The sequence below is a fragment of the Sphaeramia orbicularis genome, chromosome 8, assembly GCF_902148855.1.
Source record: "Sphaeramia orbicularis chromosome 8, fSphaOr1.1, whole genome shotgun sequence".
Classification (NCBI taxonomy): Eukaryota; Metazoa; Chordata; class Actinopteri; order Kurtiformes; family Apogonidae; genus Sphaeramia; species Sphaeramia orbicularis.
The window spans coordinates 27,225,950-27,244,979 of record NC_043964.1 but is presented as its reverse complement, the minus strand read 5'-3'; the positions used below and the strand labels follow the sequence as shown (position 1 = coordinate 27,244,979).

At 40.3% G+C, this 19,030-nt stretch overlaps 1 protein-coding gene across 1 annotated transcript in view; it reads right to left on the bottom strand.

Moving 5' to 3' along the window:
* bahcc1a (BAH domain and coiled-coil containing 1a) overlaps positions 1-15,839 on the bottom strand; it is a 68,797-nt gene extending 52,958 nt beyond the window's left edge. The window contains 2 exon segments of the mRNA XM_030140749.1: positions 12,246-12,570; positions 15,626-15,839. Coding sequence (XP_029996609.1) covers positions 12,246-12,417 — 172 coding nt within the window. The 5' untranslated portion in view covers positions 12,418-12,570; positions 15,626-15,839.
* Between the last annotated feature and the right edge of the window lie 3,191 nt (positions 15,840-19,030).

Genomic DNA, 19,030 nt, shown 5'->3' with positions numbered 1-19,030 from the left:
AGTTTTGATTTGGAGAGAAAAGTTGCTTCCACTACAAATAATGACAAGCACTCAAGAAACAAGCAGAGCACAGAGTTATCACACAAACAGCACACACAAACCCACACACATGTGTGCAAGAAAAATGCATAACTCACAAAAACATGCAAATAGCACGGAACTTAATCACACACAGCCAGCCACCCACACACAGCAAATACACACACACGTGTGTTCACACACCCTCCCATTATGCTGTATAACCAAAAGGCATTCAGCCATTTCAGCAGTGTTCAGAGAGCCAGCCAAGTGAGAGGCCTGTCAGTGCATTAGCCAGCATGTAATCATAGCCCAACCTCACTGCAATTAGAAGTGGTTCTAATTCTTCTCTGGAAACACTGCCTTCTCCCACCACTAATAGTTTACTTTAGTCCAACAGCTGACAGACCCAACTCTGCTGCTCCCACCTCAGCTTCCTCAGCTCACACACATACAGACTCAGACACACCCACAGCTGTGGCTTGTCTTTCAGTATGAGAGATCAAAAGGAATCCTGGGAATAGTCCCCAGCCATGTCCTACTTGTGCCACATGAATCCCATGAGTCTTTTAGGCTATGCCACAGTTCACCTGTGTGCCGCAGCTCTGTGAATACAGGCCTCCAGTCTGCCCTCCCTCTCTGGTGATTTCAGGAAAATAATATCTCATTTTACCAAACATGACAGAGAAAAATGACAGTGAAATCATTATACAATTGCAAAAATAAAAACCAGATATCTCCTAAAGGCTCTCTGTAGATGAGGCAGGTGTGTGAGGGGCGGGTGCTGAGACAGTGCTGGGAAAACGTTAGCTAATGAAGACTGAGGAAGAGGGAGCGCTCCCTATACTGATGGTTTTGCTATTAGCCGGTGAGTCAGTGCACTTGGGTGTCACTTCAAAGCATTCCCCACTATTAATCAGAGGCTATCCAGCCCTCCAGCAAGGGCCCGCTGGCTGTGCCGCTAACTACCCCCCTCAACATCAACACAATGGAGCCATCATTACAGCCGTTACGCTACACCTCGGCCAGACAGTACACCTTTATCTCGGCTTATACATTATATACTCATGGCTAATTAATTTACCTGCCATGTCTCCAAATAAAGGAGGTGGGATGGATGGTGGTGGTGGGGTGTATGTGCATACTTCCAGCGGTTTATGTATTTAGGTGGGGGATGGGATGCACCTGGCTCAGGTTGCATCCAGCAGACTGTGCATTCAGTATACAGGGTTCTTTATGAAAGCACCTGCAAGAGGTAGAAGCCAGTCTGGCCAAGACCCACACAGGCCCAACCCTTCCCTGATCCAGCTCTCACCTGGCATCCCCAGGCGAGCCGACAGGCAGCTCAGAGTCTTCCCTGACAGCTTCCCTCCTTCGGGCCCCCCTGGCTAACAACAGCTCCTCCGTTGGATATCAGCCACCAAGCCTGAGGATTAACCACTTCACTAGGCCTGTCTCTTTAAAACTAGATTCATTTTAACCAGTATAAACAACATCATCTTTTTCTGTCTTTTGTTTTGACTGTTGTAATGGATAGGACTTTCCAGTGAGTAAAGGTGAGCACCTTTTGGACAGTCTTGGAGGAATTATTGTCTTTTTATCGGGGTAATTGTCAACTGCGTGTTTCAATTAGGTTAACAGGGAAAATACATGGTCTTGTTCAGCATTGCCTGCTTCTCGTAAATTTGCACATTCATGTTACATGAGGATGAGAGGGCTTACCATACAAGACACTCCCCCCTCCCCCTTTGTCTCCTGTTGTACTGTACTGCCTGCAGACTGGAGCAGCACGAGGGGATGAGATAACCGCTCACCATTGTGAGAATAGACTGTCAGAGCTTTGTTTTTTTTTCCCCTCTCTCGCTCTCACTTTTCTCTCTCCCTCTCTCTCTTTTTCTCTCCTAAGAATATAAAAAGTAGGAGTAGTAGTTGCAGAAATAGTCCTGTTTCTATAATTAGATGTAAACAGACAAACTCTCAAGCGTGCTCTGTCCCACTGGCCCCATGGCCTCCTGGGAAGCAAAATGTGTGTGTGTCTGTGTGCAAGATGACTGTGTGTGTGTATGTGTCATTGTACACATCTGCTTGAAATGCACCAGTAAGTGTATGACAGCATGTGACAGTGTGCATCTACTGTTGCTGTCGCTCTCCTCCCTTTTTCTGTTTGTCTGTCTCTTTCTGTCTATCATGTGTGAACACACAAACTCACTCGGTCCCCTCCCCCACCTTCACCAGAGGGTAGGTCAGTGACCATGCATAGCAAGCAGAGAAAGCTAATGCATGCAGCACTGGCAGACAAACACACATCTGTTGCTGAGGAGCCAGTCATTTGCCCCAGATCCTCAGGGCACGTACTGTATCAGAGAGAGGAGGCAGTGTAGCCTAGTGGTCACACCAGGCAGAAGGGACCAAAAAAAAAAAAAAAAGAAAAAGAAAAACAGGGGATTCAGTCTGAGAAACACAGGGGACAATGAATGTAAAGGAGACAGGGTGAAGAGCAGACTGCAGATAGAAGCTGACAGGACATGGACATGGATCATCAATGTAAAAACATGTAGACATAAAACAAGTGATCTGACACAAAAAAGCATAAAAGGACAGACAGGGTTGGATTTTTTTCTTCTAATCAATGTCAGAGGGGGCACAGGAAATCCATGCAAGAGTGAGAGTGTGTAAGAGACAGGAAGAAAAATGAGAAAGAGAAAGAGAGAGCAACAAGTCCCTTTTGGATTGAGGACTAGGCAGCTGGTCGGATGGTCCCGAGAGGCTTATTAAAATGGAATTCCTGATGCTAATCTTTGTTTTCTCACAAAAGGACTGACACATTCTTGAGAGGAACACTGCATGTATATTTAATGGCAAATCTCTGCATACATTTAAAATCGCACCTCATTGTTTGGTACTGTGTCACCACCTCCTGCTGTTCCATTGACAGTCATCAAGATGTGGCCCATTATTTAAGTTTATCTGCTCTCAGTCCTGCGTCATCCACAACATACAGTCCACATTTATGGATCATAGACTGCCATTTAAATCACAGAAGAAGAGAGTATAGAAAATACATGATATTAATAAACAGGAGGAAGAACCGCACACGAACAACTGCTGAACTCTATACCTGTTTCCCCATTAATCCCATATGATAACACTATGCTGCAACAATAAAAACTCTACAACCACAGATTAGTTTACTACCTCCACAAGCTGGTTTTTGGTCAACCACACCCCAGTTATTAATTAAAATCATGCAGTTTCTTCCATTTGGAATCTGTTTATTTGCTTTCAGCCTTCCATGGTGTATATTAGGTGCACACATTACCACATGGACAATACAATATCTATCATGTTAATAATATATGCCTTTGTATTTGGGTTACAGTGGTTTGTTGGGGTAACTGATGGGTTATTACAACTGACTATAGTTTTATAGCTGATCATCAGGGTGAATAGGATTTTTTGTTGCAATACCACAAGTGGCCACTAGGGGAATATGCACCAAAGCTATCCTAGCCCCCAGGAATTTATTTATCTGTATAAAAAAAAGTCTTGATTATCTGGGAATTTCTGGGAAATTTATTCAAGCCTTGGTCATTTCCAAGTCCCGCTGATTTTCTTTTGAGCATCTTCAGCAAATATGTTGAGAAGCTCATCAGTCCAATCAGTATTGAAACTGGACTAGTATATTTTGTGAACGACCAGTGATTTGGAAATCAGCCTCTCACATCTGTGTTTCATGCAGTGAATTCATACAGGATAAGCAAATTCAGCTTTTTTACTCAAGTTTACTGACATGATTCCCTGGTTCAAATCTCAAGGGCAGGCTCATCACTTAACGATAACATCTGAAACATAGAAAAACACTCCTAACTGTAGCTATCATGCATATTATCTATCTCATCATCTTTTGAGACATCACTCTTTTGCAGGATCTACATTTGCTTTTTCAGTGACTATCCATGTTCCAATATGCACCTCCTGAATTTCCTCCCAAAACACTTGTAAAATTTTCATTTACCCTTACCAGTTCCCATAGTTGCAGACCAGGAAAAAGGCTGAAAAAATACACGAAGAAACAAAAACTGTTCCAAATCCCATCAAATCACAGAGAATTTTTCATGGGACTATTATCATCACTGGACCCCTCTGTTTGCTGGGTGGGCCATTTGAGGACTTTTTCTCACCAAATTACAAGTACAGTAGGTTTACAGACCAGACATTACCAGGTAGTACTAGTCCTGTGCGAATTGGGCTTATGAGTACTTTCTTTTCTACAGCCATAGTTGTTAACTTATTGGTTTGTATTATTTTTGCATTTCTTAAAACAACAAAAACAGAAGTTCAATGATTCATCCACATTTCATTTGTGATTAGGTACCTGTCTCATGGTTCCTATATTACAATGCTTACAATAGCCTACATAAAGTTCCTGCATTAGCCACAATATCGACATTCCACAGTTTTCAAGTGACCCGTCTCAGTATTTTTAATGTAATTATATTTCACATATCCATTTTAAATAGCAGAGAAAACTGATTTTCAACACAATCAGGAGTGACAAACCAAGCAAATGACGGGACAATATTCTTCATTTATTCCAAAACCCAGGGTTTTATGTAGAACTCCTGTATCCTCATCACTTCCCTTCTTGGTCCCTAATGCCACTAATGCCTTTCCACTACGTGGTACTGGCTCGACTTGACTCGACTTGACTCGGCCTTTTTGCGTTTCCATTGCAAAAAACACCCTGGAATCCTAATGGTGCTTCTCTACTGCAGGTATCAGCTTTGTTCACCCCAACTTAACTCAACTCTGTGTGGCTCAGATCTGTTTGGCCAGTAGTACACAGTATTTGCACTGGTGATGTAGTACCTGTTCAATGCAACACTGCACAAACTATTGTGGCATCGTCTTATGTGCGACATGATTTTCACTGAATTTTCTTGCTAGCTTGTCTGGGTATCCCATATCTCAACATGATGACACGATATGTACTTGGACAGTAATGATTCTGGCTCAACCAGTCTGTGATCTGCATAAAATTATACATCATGACCACATATTGCCTTGACTCACTTGAAACGTTGGTGAACGTGGTACTAGAAGTCGTATATGGTGGTCCCTGTAGTGGGAATGGAAAAATAAGTCGTGCTGAGTCAATGGAAGTAAAGCTGATACTATCAGGGGAAAACTGACCTTATACTTTTTATGTAAACATTATGATTTTTATCATCAAAATATGGATGTTACATTTCAGTAAATGCAGTTGAACTTACAATACATGGTAACTTATGAAAGAAGATTGATGGGTGATAATGAGGAACCAAATTTTTAAAGTGTAGGATCCATTAATAAACTTTATGTAGGTTGTATACTGTTTTCTATGGACATAATTTACACATTATCTCAGGCTCTCCCAACTAGTAAGGGTGTTGGGCTTTAACTTTTAAATAAATGTTTCAATATAATCTAACTGTGACAAATTCAGGTGCTCAAAACAATCCACAAGTTTTAGTTGAAACTATTCAATTTATTTTCTATCCTTATGACATAATAGGTGCTTTTCAGTTTTACAGCTGAATTCAGCCTATTGTATTCTTTAGCAAGTAATACAGCCATTCATAAAAAATACTTATATATAAGACTCTGTTCACTGCTTCACATTTTACTGTTTACAGGCTGCATCAGCTGCCACTAACTACTGTATGACACTTGGTAGAACAAACTGTAACTTGCATTACTGTCGTTTCAAACTAAATGAAACCTTGCTGGATGTCTGAATCCTGGGGATTCCATTGCTTTTCCAAGATATACTGAACTCCTACCAAACTGTCATGTCCAAATTGTAGACCATGTACTGTTATGTGGGGTATATTTTGCAAAACTGCTAAACTTTCTTCTGACAGAAAAAGAATATTTTTAAAACTCTGTATGTGCAGAAAAGGAGGACTGTTAGTGGTATTGGTTGCTATAAATGCAACAAAAAATGTGGGATTGCCACCCAGGCTGCATTGAAAACATACAATCCTGGCAGTGGGACTAGCGGTAGATCCAGCAGAGACAGACTTAGACGTTAGAGGGTTAACAATGCACCTGTCGAGGCCTCGCAGCCAACCACAGGGAGCCTCAGCTCTGGCGGGGGGTGTCTGGAGAAGACAGCCCATCACACACATTCACATGCATGCAAAATCCACCCACCCACCCAAACACAACCACACACAAACACACACGCACATGCATACAGTGTTGTCACTGTCCAGAAATCTGCTTACAACAATAGGGCAACAGTCCTTTTTTGTTCTTTTCATTGAACGATTACAACAATAAAATTGAAATTTAAAAACAAGTAATCTGGATTTTCTGCTTGAGCCGTTAATAATGTCTAACAGCTGTCACATGCAATACAGCTATGCACTGAGGTGAGCCCGGGGCTGCCTGATGAGAAGCAGCCTGATACTGGGAGAGAGAGGGAGGGAGGGGAGGGGGGAAAGAGAGACAGAAAAAAGAGAGCAAAAACAGGGAGATCCAAATCACAAACAAAACATCAGTGGTTGACTTTGGGCAAATACATCAGACTATTGTAGCCCTCAACAATGTAATTCTGGTTCAGCTTTTTTTTTTCTTTTTTTTTTTTACTTTTAGTATGTGTATTTGTGTCCATCATGGGAAGTGGACAAAAGACTTTCAATGCCTCTTTGTATACTTAATGCAACTTCTCACTTCCTCATGTTGAGTGTAAAAATAGATGGAAAGGTTTTGAAATCCAATGCCCTGAAATCTGATACAGGAAGGTATTACCCTGCCAGTCGTTCTCACCCGTGGGTCTTCTTTGTGTTTGCCCTGTGTACACGCCCCGTGCTCGAGGCGAGGGCTCTGTGGCACCATGCCACACGGTGTGGTGTGGGTGGCGGTTTGTTTGAAGAGCCCGTCTCTGAGGCAGCACAGCCACTGGCTAGCCAAACTTCTCTGGACTGTTTTTTTTTTCCTCTTTTCAGCTTAAGCCATTACTGATGGATAATGAGTTCAGATTCATATAAAGAAATGCAAAGAATAAATTGAAGTAAGTATAGAATGATACAAGATGTACTATATAATTATACATAGGATTCAATTCAGTATATTGCACTTGAAATAAGGTGATACATTGTAACTTTAAAACTGATTTTAAGAAAAATTTGCAGGACAGGCTGAAGACAGACTCCAATACTGATAATGAGCAATTGTTACTTCTATACAAAATCTATAAATCTTTGCATGCAAGCAATTAAATAAAAACTGATAGTGCTTTAGAGAATACAGTATCACAAATCATAAAAATTCCACTACAAGAGTGTATTAATATTTCCTTACACCCTTAAGAATTTCTTGTGCTTTTCTTTTACTACTTAACACCTGGAATGATGACCTAATCATGACAATAAATATCCAGGGATGGTGCAAGCTGCAGCTTTAAAAGGGAGCCATAATCCTCTCAAAACATGATAGGTGCATGTTACTTCATGGCCAGATTTATTTGCAAATATGCAAGGAACTTCCCCGTTCAAAGACAGTTGAGTGCCCTTGCAAGTCATTTTGGTTTCCAGTGGGAGTGTCAGGGGAAGGTGACAGATGGCAGCAGCACTAGGCAAGGTGCTATTACAGCCAGGTGTAGGATGCCAAGCAACACCTCGGCCATACAGGGGGACTCTTGCAACATCGCGTCTGAACCGACAACAATCCACAAACGAGCTCGACAACAGGCCAAGGTTCTCACTCTGTTTTGCGGCGCTGTAGTGGGGGGGGGAGCAACGGCAAGAACCTCGAGCCAAATGGAACTTGGCCTAAGACCCGCGTTCTTGTCACTGTACTTCCACCACAGTGACTCCTGGATACGAAGAGCCTTTTAATATAATATTTAAGAAAGACCGTTCAATACGTCATTTATCTTTTCACTCAGGAATGGCTCCCCTCCTGAATTGCACCATCAGATCATAAAAGTGTTAGAAAGGACTGGCACTGGCTTTAAGTTGGGATGGGTGCTCTGCTGCTAAACAATTACCTTGAGCATGCAACAAAGCTCCAGCTACTGATCTTGTCTGAGGTCAATAATAATGGGGGGAAGGTAAAAGCTAATGGGAGTACGAACTGTGAGTGCTACAAGGCCAAGAAGGAGAACAAGTCTCCCTTCCCACAAACAACCATCACCCACTCACTGATGTTTATTCTTTTAAAGACCCTGGTTGTAACCAGCCCTTTGCTAACTCCACCAAACACCTGTGTTTGTCTTTGAAGAGTCTTCCCAACAACCACAGACCCATGGGATATTCCAGCAATGAGACGTTCAATAAAAGTCTCAGTAAAGTTATTTATTCCCCTTTGGAAAAAAATGGGAGAAGGCAGACAGCACAGCTAACCTTTGAAGGGGGAAGCTGCTCGGATATCCAGCTAGGACATAAAAACCAAGGGAATGACAGGGACATCCTACCAGAAAACAATAAAGGGGGTGGAAGGGACTGTTTTTTATCTTTAACAGCAGCCGTAAAACACACACAAAGCGAGGGTCTGCAACAATGGCCCAGGGCAAGGGAGGGTAGCTAAAACAGAAGTGGCAGGAAGACCACTGCTTCCCAGACACAAGGGTCTTCCTGCTGGAAAGAAAGGAGACTGAGAAATGGAGGGGAGGAGAGAGAGGACAGCTTATGAAAAAGGAGATGTGAAGGAAGGGGAGGCTGAGTGAGCAAGATGACACAAATATGACCTCTGATTACATGGGGTGTTTGGAGCAGCCATGGGCAGCCTCTTGAACCCCCCTGCTGTTTTCACACAGCCACACCTTCAGCCCGAGCGCACTGATCAGAACAATATGGCTGAAAGATGAGCCCCCAGCCATAAATGCCAGCAGTAAAGACAGCTCCACTGTGTCTCCTGCTTTGACACTATCCAACATCTGAATCCCAGCCTCACAGCCAAGCAAAGACTATCTCCAACTCTGTGCCGGGGCCAGCAGCAGATAAAATTACTATTTCAAAGTCCTTGTAAATGAACTCGCTGAATTAAACAGCATTAGATGAGTTTACAGGTCTGCGTCTCATTCAGCCACACACATACACACACTGAAGTTGCTCCAATGTCACATTCCCAGAACACAGTGCAAGTGCAAACTATAAATCGACCACCTGACATGCATTACAAATGACTGGCTTGTAGTAGGTGAAGATGGACAGAGGCAAATGCACACTGACAGAATCTCTACCAGTGCTGTGTAACATGGTTCAGTGGGCAAGAAGGTAGGAGAGTGTGTTTGCGTCTGTTGATGCCTGATGGCAACCAAACTCACTAGTCTGCGCGGGCAAAAAAAGGAAAAAGAAAAGGAAAATTACTCGCAAAATATGTTTAAATTCTGTAACCCAGCAAGAACAGTGCCAAGGGAGGGTGTTGCAACCGCCATCACTCTTTTCAGCAGAAAGGGTGAAGGGAACATTCACAATAAATACCTCTGCAAAGTCGGAGGAGCTCTTTCAAGGAGCCACATCAGAAACCTGCCTCTGAATGCATTTTTACATCAACACTGAAATATTCATGCTCTTTGTAAAGTATTCATGTGAACCAGTGTGCAAGTTAGTCCCCGGGGAGAAAGTGCAGATAAACTGAAGGGATCCAACACACTCCACAAACAACATACTCTGCTTGTGCTAATGTTGCTAACATTCAGGACACTTGAGGGGACACTAATGACCTGCTCTGTCTGGATGAACAACTATCAGGAAACTCTCTGGTCGGACAGTGTTGGACTTTTTACATGTTACTTTTTTTAAAATAAAAATAATACTATTAATTGAATGATTTAATTAATTTGATAACTAATAAAAATGACTGTCAATAATAACTATTACATGTGTGTTTTACTTACATTTTTTCTTTGACACAAATGTCATTGGAAAAAGTACAAAAACATTTTTAATGTTATATCATGCTTTACAATTTTGCATTGTGTGCTGCTTTTAAATCGCCACCTTAATGCCATGAATAAGAGTGAATTATGCTTCATGTCTCATCCACGTATTTGCATTATGACATGCTTGACATTTTCAAATATTATTAAAATAATAAATCAACGCCCGTGCATCTGCAGAGCACAATAACAAAATAATTGCAAAATAAAGCCCTGAGGATTTAGAATTTATGTGAAATTGTTTTAGTTAATTTAATCAAATAATGTGAAATGCAAAGAATGAAGTCATTTTCAGATGTTGGAGAGATTTTTACATACAGTGCTTATCTGTGTGTTACTGATGCAAGCGGTGAGAACAATAATCCACCTGTGTTTTTCATTGAATGGTGATGACATTTGGGGGTCGGTCTTCACGTTGATGTAGCACAGCAATACAAAAGAATCATATGTAGCTGGGGGAGCACCTATACTCTGCAGCCAGCATTAGCCTTCATGCTCTCGACAAAACAACTTTAAGAGGAAAAAAAAACAAAAAACATACGGACTCAAGCAGTGTGTGTGTGTGTGTGTGTGTGTGTGTGTGTGTGTGTGTGTGTGTGTGTGTGTGTGTGTGTGTGTGTGTGTGTGTGAATGCTGCCAAAAGCAAACTGAAAGCTGGGATGAATGGTGAACAGCGCCCATGAATTCCACTGAATGACTAATTATACCTCATGTTTGGCATGATTTTCCAAATTAATTCAGAGCCCTTATAAACACAATGATTTCAAAAAATATCTCTGATTACCACAAAATACAGCATCTAGCAAATCATTTGAAAAAGACATCAAGACGTATAAATAAAGAAATAAATAAAAATAGAAAACACTTGGAGGCTGTATTTGTTGCATGGGTTGCACCAATGAGCACAAAGATGGGGTTAAAAATTATTTTAGCTTATATTACATGAGCTATAAAATGTAAAAACAGACGTATCGCTGACTTTACAGTGATCCAACATTTTGCAGCTGCTACAGCAGAAAATATTCGTAGTGAAAAACCAAATCATTGTGTTTTCAGGAGAAATATTTTAAAAGCACCCAATTCAATCAGTGTGGCATTAATGTGACTTATCTCAGTTAGGTCTCTTTTGTTGTGCTGTTGAATATAAAATAAAAGAAGCAGCATTTTTTTTTTTCTTTTTTCAGTTGTTTGTAAGGGCGAGTAGTGTAATAAATAAACCTGACACAAGAACAAAATCAATCTAGCCTATATTGCATCAACACTGACTTGAGAATTAAGTCAGGACCTTAGCAACAACTAAACACCATCACTTTCTCCACGGTAACAGGTTATTTCAGGAACGAGTGTTGTTCCAGTTGTTTTATTGTGCCCTAGCATCATAAATGTGATATCACTAAAATAAAGCACTTGCCTCTGCTTATTAGACTTAAGGTGAAGTTGTGCATGAAGACCTGCATTGTGTAGACACAAATATGTAGTCATGTTTGCAAACGTGCACATTTGGTTGCACAAAAAAAACAAAAAACAAGTGACTTATAAAGCCTGATGTATGCACAGTGAACACAGTGGCACCCCAGCACTTTGAAGCCCAGCAGAAGGAGGATTCCCTAGTCTCCTGTCCTTAACTTCCATTCACTGTAACCCGTGCAGACCTGTTCATCCTGCTTCCACCTTTACTTGCCTGTGACTCCAGGAAGACCCAGGGTTTTGTTTAAGTCGTGAGGCTAGTGTGACACTTATCAATTTGACGTGAGGTGACAAAATCTCATTTCACAGTCACCTCCATTGCCAGTGGGAAACCAATGCCAGGGTTCTCTGTCCAGATATGTGTAGACTAAACTAAAAACAGATCTTAAATGGCATTTTAAAATAGGCTACCTTGACATTTACCTAACTTATCAAATGCTGTTTGTTTAACTAAGATGCCTTTATTACCTTTGAGATATTTAAGCTATAAATGTTGATTCAGCTTAATCAAAATTCCTGCTCCAAGGCCTAGTGTAAATCAAATTTCTCTTGATTTATTAGCTGATATTTGAAGAGTGCGACTCTGTCAACAACCACACCTGAGCAGCCATTTATTTAAAACAAGGGCCCCGTCTATTCTTCTTATGAAAGAAAAAAAAACACCCTTTGTACGGCACACATATGCAGGCCAAAGCCCATATTCGCAGATAGTCTAAATGCACAAGCTGCGCAATATTATAAGACATGCATTTGGGACAACAGCAGTATTCAGGCGTATACTGGGAACAAAACATTTCGTCAGGGACAAAATCCACGTAGGTATTTGACTAACCTGAGTGGGGAGCCATTGGTATGTGCGAAGGGTAGTATTTCCCCGGCGGGAAGTGACCGGCGTGCTGCACAGAGCTGTGACCGGAGGGAGCGATCCGAGAGGCGGCTCGGTGCACCAGGGCGCCCCGCTCTGATAGGAGGTGCGCCGGAGCAGCGAAATCCCGTCCTTCCATTCCCGAAGAATGTAGAGTAATCCGAAATACGGATAGGGCAGGTCAGGAAAATCAAATGCAACCCATATAATAATCCTTTCCGTCAGATCTATGTGTTGCATTCAGTCGATCGCAGGCTTCTCCAGCCAAAAACGTAGCCCCCAATCATCTTTTCTGTCAAAGAGGAAATTCAAAGCACATTGCATTATCAAGACAATAATAAAGCCCTGTTATAAACCCACACGGTGCAAAACACTCACACTGCAGTGCATAGTCCTGCAACAAACATGAAAGAAAACAAATCATTACTAACGCTCTATTGAATTTTGCAATAAAAACCTATCTGTCATATCAAGGTTTCTTTTTGCATAAACCTACAAGCAACCTTTCCGACCTTAAACTAATGCTGCTAAATAAGTCATCGTGGATGCAAACGGCCAGGGAGGCTTCTGAAAGCCCACCGAGCCCGGCTCAGATTCAGCCCTATATTGATCAGCCTATAGGCCTATAATATGCATCAAATGGAGAGGAGCACTCCCGCACACACTCCAGCACAATGAGCAGATTGACAGATATTGTGCTATATTATCCTGTCTTTTCTGCCAAATAATGCACGTATCAAAAATTATTTCTTTAATCGTTTAATTCAGCCACAACGTCACCAATACCAGCTGTCACTCTGTCCCAAAAGCATGATCATCATAAAACATGCATTTTTTAAAAAATTATTATTATTATTATTATTATTATTATTATTATTATTATTATTATTATTATATATCATGATGGTTGGAATTATATGACATTCTTTGCAGTTCTATCGTAGGAGGGTGTGTTGTCCTGTTTAGATGGGTTAAAATGATGGAAGGCTGCCTACATTTCAAGGTGAATTGCATTGCCTGCCTTCTACAGCTCGTCCTATTGTCTCGGATTGATACAGGCGTTTTTTTTTTTTTTTGTTTTTTTTTGTTTGTTTGTTTTTTGTGCCTCTGTCACCTCCATCCAGCTCTTTTTACACCTCACACTATTTACATGCACTACAACAGAAGCAAATATCAAATGTGTTTTGCGCCATTTACAACTGCAAATTAACCCAGTTTAGAATTATTCTGGCAATTGAAAAAAAAAAAAAAAAAAAAAAAAAAAAAAAGCATCACTGTATTGACTAGTATGTGCAAAAGAGACATGAGGAGACATTTGATAAAGTTTAGAAACAAAAACAGAAGATGTGATGTTTAAAACAAGAGCAGAATACCGCTCCATAACAGAGATGCATCAGATCCCGAAAGAGATGGTCTCTCTCTCTCTCTCTCTCTCACTCCTTTTTTCTATGTATGTGTGTGCACGTGCTCGCGCATTTGTGTATGTGCGCGCATGTGAATAACTGCACTCTCACTGTCTTCATCTGCCTTGACCTATTTCAGGTCAGGTAATCAAATAGAGTAATACATTATACACTACATCCTCTGCCATGCCACAAACAAAATTATTTAGTCGAGATGGAAAAATGCCATTCATATAAATTAAAATGAAATGTAATTCACAGTAAAAATGTGTGTTTGTCTGTAGAGAACAAAACAGACCCTTGTAGTCATTTTTGGTTTTGATTAATTAAAAATTAAACAAGCTCTAGCAGAGGACAGCTTAATGTCATAGTTGCAAATAAATGAATAAATAAAGGATCCTATATGACAGTTTGGGTTTTTTTTCCCTCCCAACACAGAATGCTTTTAATATATCTGGGGCTCAAAATGGGTTGCAGGGGAAAAGTATAATTTCAGCAGAAATTACAGAAAAACGGCCAAATTATAAAATGATCCAGGGGTGACCAGGCATTTTCTAATCATATAGTCTGTTTCACTCTCAGCACTATTATCTCCCCATGTAGCCTGTTACAGCCTAGCCTACAACTCAGCCACTGCTACATCAACAACAATAAAATCCCTCCACACTGAGGTCTATGGGACAAAAATCTTATCAACTGGGGCTTCGTCAGTTAATGTGTGTCATGCACGTGGGTCCGGAAAACGTTTAAGACGCCTTGCTTTGGTTTACATGATAACTGAGGCTTGAGTTTGTGGATTGTAAGGCTACAGAGATCCAAGGTGAATGGCCGCCCGTCAGGACTGCCTTTGTCTCCATGCTGAGAAAGTGCTTAGCAGTCAGCCATTACCTTCCCTTCGCCATGCTGCTGAATTCCACCTACTCTGTGTCCACTTACACCTTAGAATAAAAAATATTTATCATCCGCATTACTTGCAAATTGCTGCACTTTACATCATTATTTACATTTCTTGGGTTCGTCTGCAGCGGTTCGTGCGTCCTTTATTTGTAGCCTTAAATATGCGGATTCGCTCCTCAAACCGACTATAATATTAAAAAAAAAACAAAAAAACGCTAAAATGATCGACGCCCCTGATGCATTTCATTAAGCAGCTGTCTACTTCATTTGCAGGATTCAATCGAAAACAGAAACGCAGATAATAAATCTAATTACGCTTTATGGCTCCGATCGTGCTGCGAGAGAGGCGGCCCTCTCTGGCTGAGCTGGCCGACAGGGAGGCACCTCGGGCCGGCCGAGTGGGAACGCGCCTCCCCTCCTCCCTGCAAATACTCCCAGGATAGACAACACCGAGCCGGAGCCGTAGTCTGCAGCCCATCGACGGTAGGCAACAAAAATAATATAAATGTATAAAAGGAATTTCTAAAAGGCCCTTGAATTGACCACAGATCGATCGTGGAATTTTCTCTTATATCACCTATAATTTAAAAAAAAAAAAAAAAAAAAAAAAGGCAACAACCCTGGCATCTGACTACAACGATTTAAAAAATATATCATCGGCAAATACTAGTCAATCGTATATTAAATATTTTATTTAATATAAACTTCTGTACGCATAATAATAATAATAATAATAATAATAATAATAATAATAATAATAATAATAATAATAATAATTTGTGGTGATTTTAAGTCTTATTTTTTGATATCTCAGTGCATTAAATCGCACATAGGAGAGGCTACACCTCATCCATCCATTTATATTACCATGAAAATTATAAATTGTACGGTGTTATGTGCACAGCATTTTACAAATAGTCAGGTGAAATAAATAAAGCTAATGTCACTTTACAGCGATGAACCAGACCTACAAATACTTTATTAAATGAAAGAGGGAAAAAAAAACAAAAAAAAAAAACAAGCATAATATATAAAATCACTACTTACTGGTATGTTAAATCCTTGCATAACAATAACTTATAAAATCACAAATCACTGGGAGGGAAGGTGTAAGGCCAAGTACGACGCCCATTTAAAATAAAAATATGAGATCAACCATGTGGCTAGTGAAATCCTACAGTATTTCCATCTGAGGCTGTGCAGTAGCCTGCTGGTTCAGTCTATGGAAGCAGTGGGACTGGGGCTTCCGGCCTGGCTGGATCGCGGCTCGGATCTCCGAGCAGCGGTTTCTCTCCCTGTGCAACTGCGTGCCTCGCGTCTCGGGCAGGGTAAACACGCCCTCCCATTGGTCGGATACCTGCATGTTAATGAGTTTGTGCCGCCCGCCCGGAGATAAAGACGGCTTCTGATTGGCTGAGAAGGCAGGCCAATGATGTGCAGACTGACAACGCTAAACACAGGCAAAAGCGCCAGATTTAAAGCACAGGATGATCTAAACACTTATAATAGGAGTCAGAGTAACATGAGCACGGTTTAGTGAACACTGGTAAGATACTGCTTACAATTATGTTAATAGAGTAAACTAAAAACCTGAAAGAGGCTGAGTGAATGCTTTTAAATCATCCCAAAATAGGTAAGGAAATAAAATAAGGCTAGATGGCGTTTAACTTTAGGCTTGTTACAAACATTAATAATGATAATAGGCCTATATTATCTAGGGCCATGTACAAATGTGAATAAACTAAAAAAATAACAGCATCTGAGGATGTGTAGTCGCGTGTCTGAACATATATGCATCACCAGTGACATAATTTTAAAGCCTACAACCTCTCTGACAAAACCAATTAAAACTAAAACATAAAGTAGACTAAGAGAATACTTCTGAAATGTCCAAGATTAGGTTAATTAAATAAAAAAAAAGAAGAAAAATAACACTTGCATTGAGGCTTAATATTCTATATGGCATTTAACTTCAGGCTCATGGCAAATTTTACAAAAGATTAATAATAATCTGGGTGTGCATATGTGAGAAAATAAACAAATAAACATCTGAAAGAAGAAAAAACCCTAAAATGGCTTGATATTCTGTATGGCATTTACATTAGGGTTGTGATAAATATTACTGAAGGGTAATATTATTTATATGTGAAAAAATAAAAAATAAATAAACAAGCATCTGTATATGTGTGGCCTATATGAACACTTGTTTGCAGATAACATCATCAAATCATTAAAAACTAAAACATAAAATGTGCTGAGTAAATGCATTTAAAACGTCCCAAAATAGGATAATTAAATAAAAAAAAAGAAGAATAACACCTTGATATTGTAGGTTTCTAACTTTAGTCTTGTGACAAAATATGACTGTGGGGTACTATTGTGCTTATTTTATCTGGTTTATTCATAGCAATGTGAAAATACAGTAAAATAAACAAGCATCTGAATATGTAGTAGCCTATATGAACACTTTTTTTTTTTTTTTTGCAAATAATGTATACACATAATCAGACAGTCACATACTCGTCTCTTTGACAAAACCAATTTCTTGAGCCTCCACACTGATTCGTGCGGACCAGACAGTAATTCTAATATCCCCTTCATGTTATTACCATAGACTTGGGTTATTACATTATGCTAAATGTTTACAAATGAATCCCTGTGTATGAAGGGTTTTTATTGGCTGGCACGGCGCCAGAGCATTGTCAGTCACAGAGTGTAAACAAGACTCTGATTGGCTGTTGGCCAGTCCGCATTGGGCTGTCTGGAAAAAAAAAAAAAGAAGAAGAAAAAAAAAAAAAAAAAAAAAAAAAAAAAGCCAATAACTAGCCCTGCGGTTTCAAGGCGACCCGGGTTAGATGATGAAAGGGGATAAGACGAGCCGGTTTCAAGGCGGCCCAAAGGCGGACCCCTATTGGCCCCGAAGCCATATGAGTCAAGCGTGAATCAAAGGGAATACTGCAGAGGGGGGGGGGAATTATATGTTGGATATTTACAATAATCGAGGTTAGTTTTCGGATGAATGTACACCGACGATGCATGATTATGATGAAAAGTTATGAAAACAAGTGAAACGAGCCTCGAAAGTATCCCGCGCGAGGTTACGGGGCTGCACGTGAGGGGGGAAAAAGGGGGCTCCGGTTGAGGATCGACCCTCCGAAGTCCGCTTCTTTAATGGAGAAAATCTGCGAGGAGTCTTTCACCGTGTTAAAGTGTGGCTGCATGAGGTTTGTCATAGCGGGGGGAAACTGCGGTGGAAATAAAAACCGATGCAATTTGTGTTTGATGCAGATTTGGAGATGGAGCTAAACGGATGATGGCGATGCATGCCGTTTGGTCTGGATTGGACGGTAAATTCACATTAGAGTGTTAAATATTATATTATATTCGCAAACATAGACCTTCGACGTGTAACTGTAATGACCATAACAAATATAGTGCAGCTGAAATGTCTTTTAATAGGCTATTATTCCACCTTTATGATCTGTGTTGTCTAGTCATCACATCCATTACAATTTACTTTTGTATAAATACATTTCACAGACCCAGAAAATAGGTGTATTCTCATGCCACATATTGCTTTTTCTCCCCCTTTTTTCTATTTATTTTGTTTTTTATGTACATGCCTAATAATAAAGAACAATGACTCATTTGTTTTTATTATTATTATTATTATTTTCTCTACACAATTTTATCTTGGATACATGTTTAATTTCACTGCATGACCAGAGGAGGATAAAGCAGGGTTTTATAGAAAAGGGAAGGAAAAATAGAATATGATGTGACCCTTTCACCCTGGTGGGATTTTAAAGCACTCAGAATGCTCTGACAAAAATGCAATGTAGCTCAATATTTTAATGGATAAATATAAATTCTAGATTTTTATTTCTAGAATTTTAGCCAGATGTTTATCATTTTATACAGCCTGTGTTAAAAATACAGTGTAAAATATTTCTGAAATTATCCTGCCTTGCACAGATTAATGTCAAGCTGAATTTAATGGATTTTTCAGCGTCCACTCAGTGTGACCATAATGTCATTTACCACAGCTGACACTATTTTCCCTGTGTGAAATTTAACAAAAGGTCGGTTGCTTTGCCTGAATACTTACTTGTATTTAACATGAGGTGTTGGAATTTACTTCATCTCGTCATGGGCTCCTCTCAAGTGAGTGCATGCGATGAGAAATAGTCAAAAGAGGTGGTTTGTTCCACACACACTCACACACACACACACACACTCGAACACACACACGCTCACACATGCGCGCACACACGTACACACACACGCGGCAGACGGAGTGATAATGCAGAGTGAGTGATTTCTTAAGAAAAAGACCATTTTTACGACGAGGATTGTCCTTGATCAATGAAGCGTTGATGATTGACAGTGTGTGCCTCCCACCCACAGACGGTGAACGAGCCTTTGGATGTAGCCTATGGGCACTTTTTATAT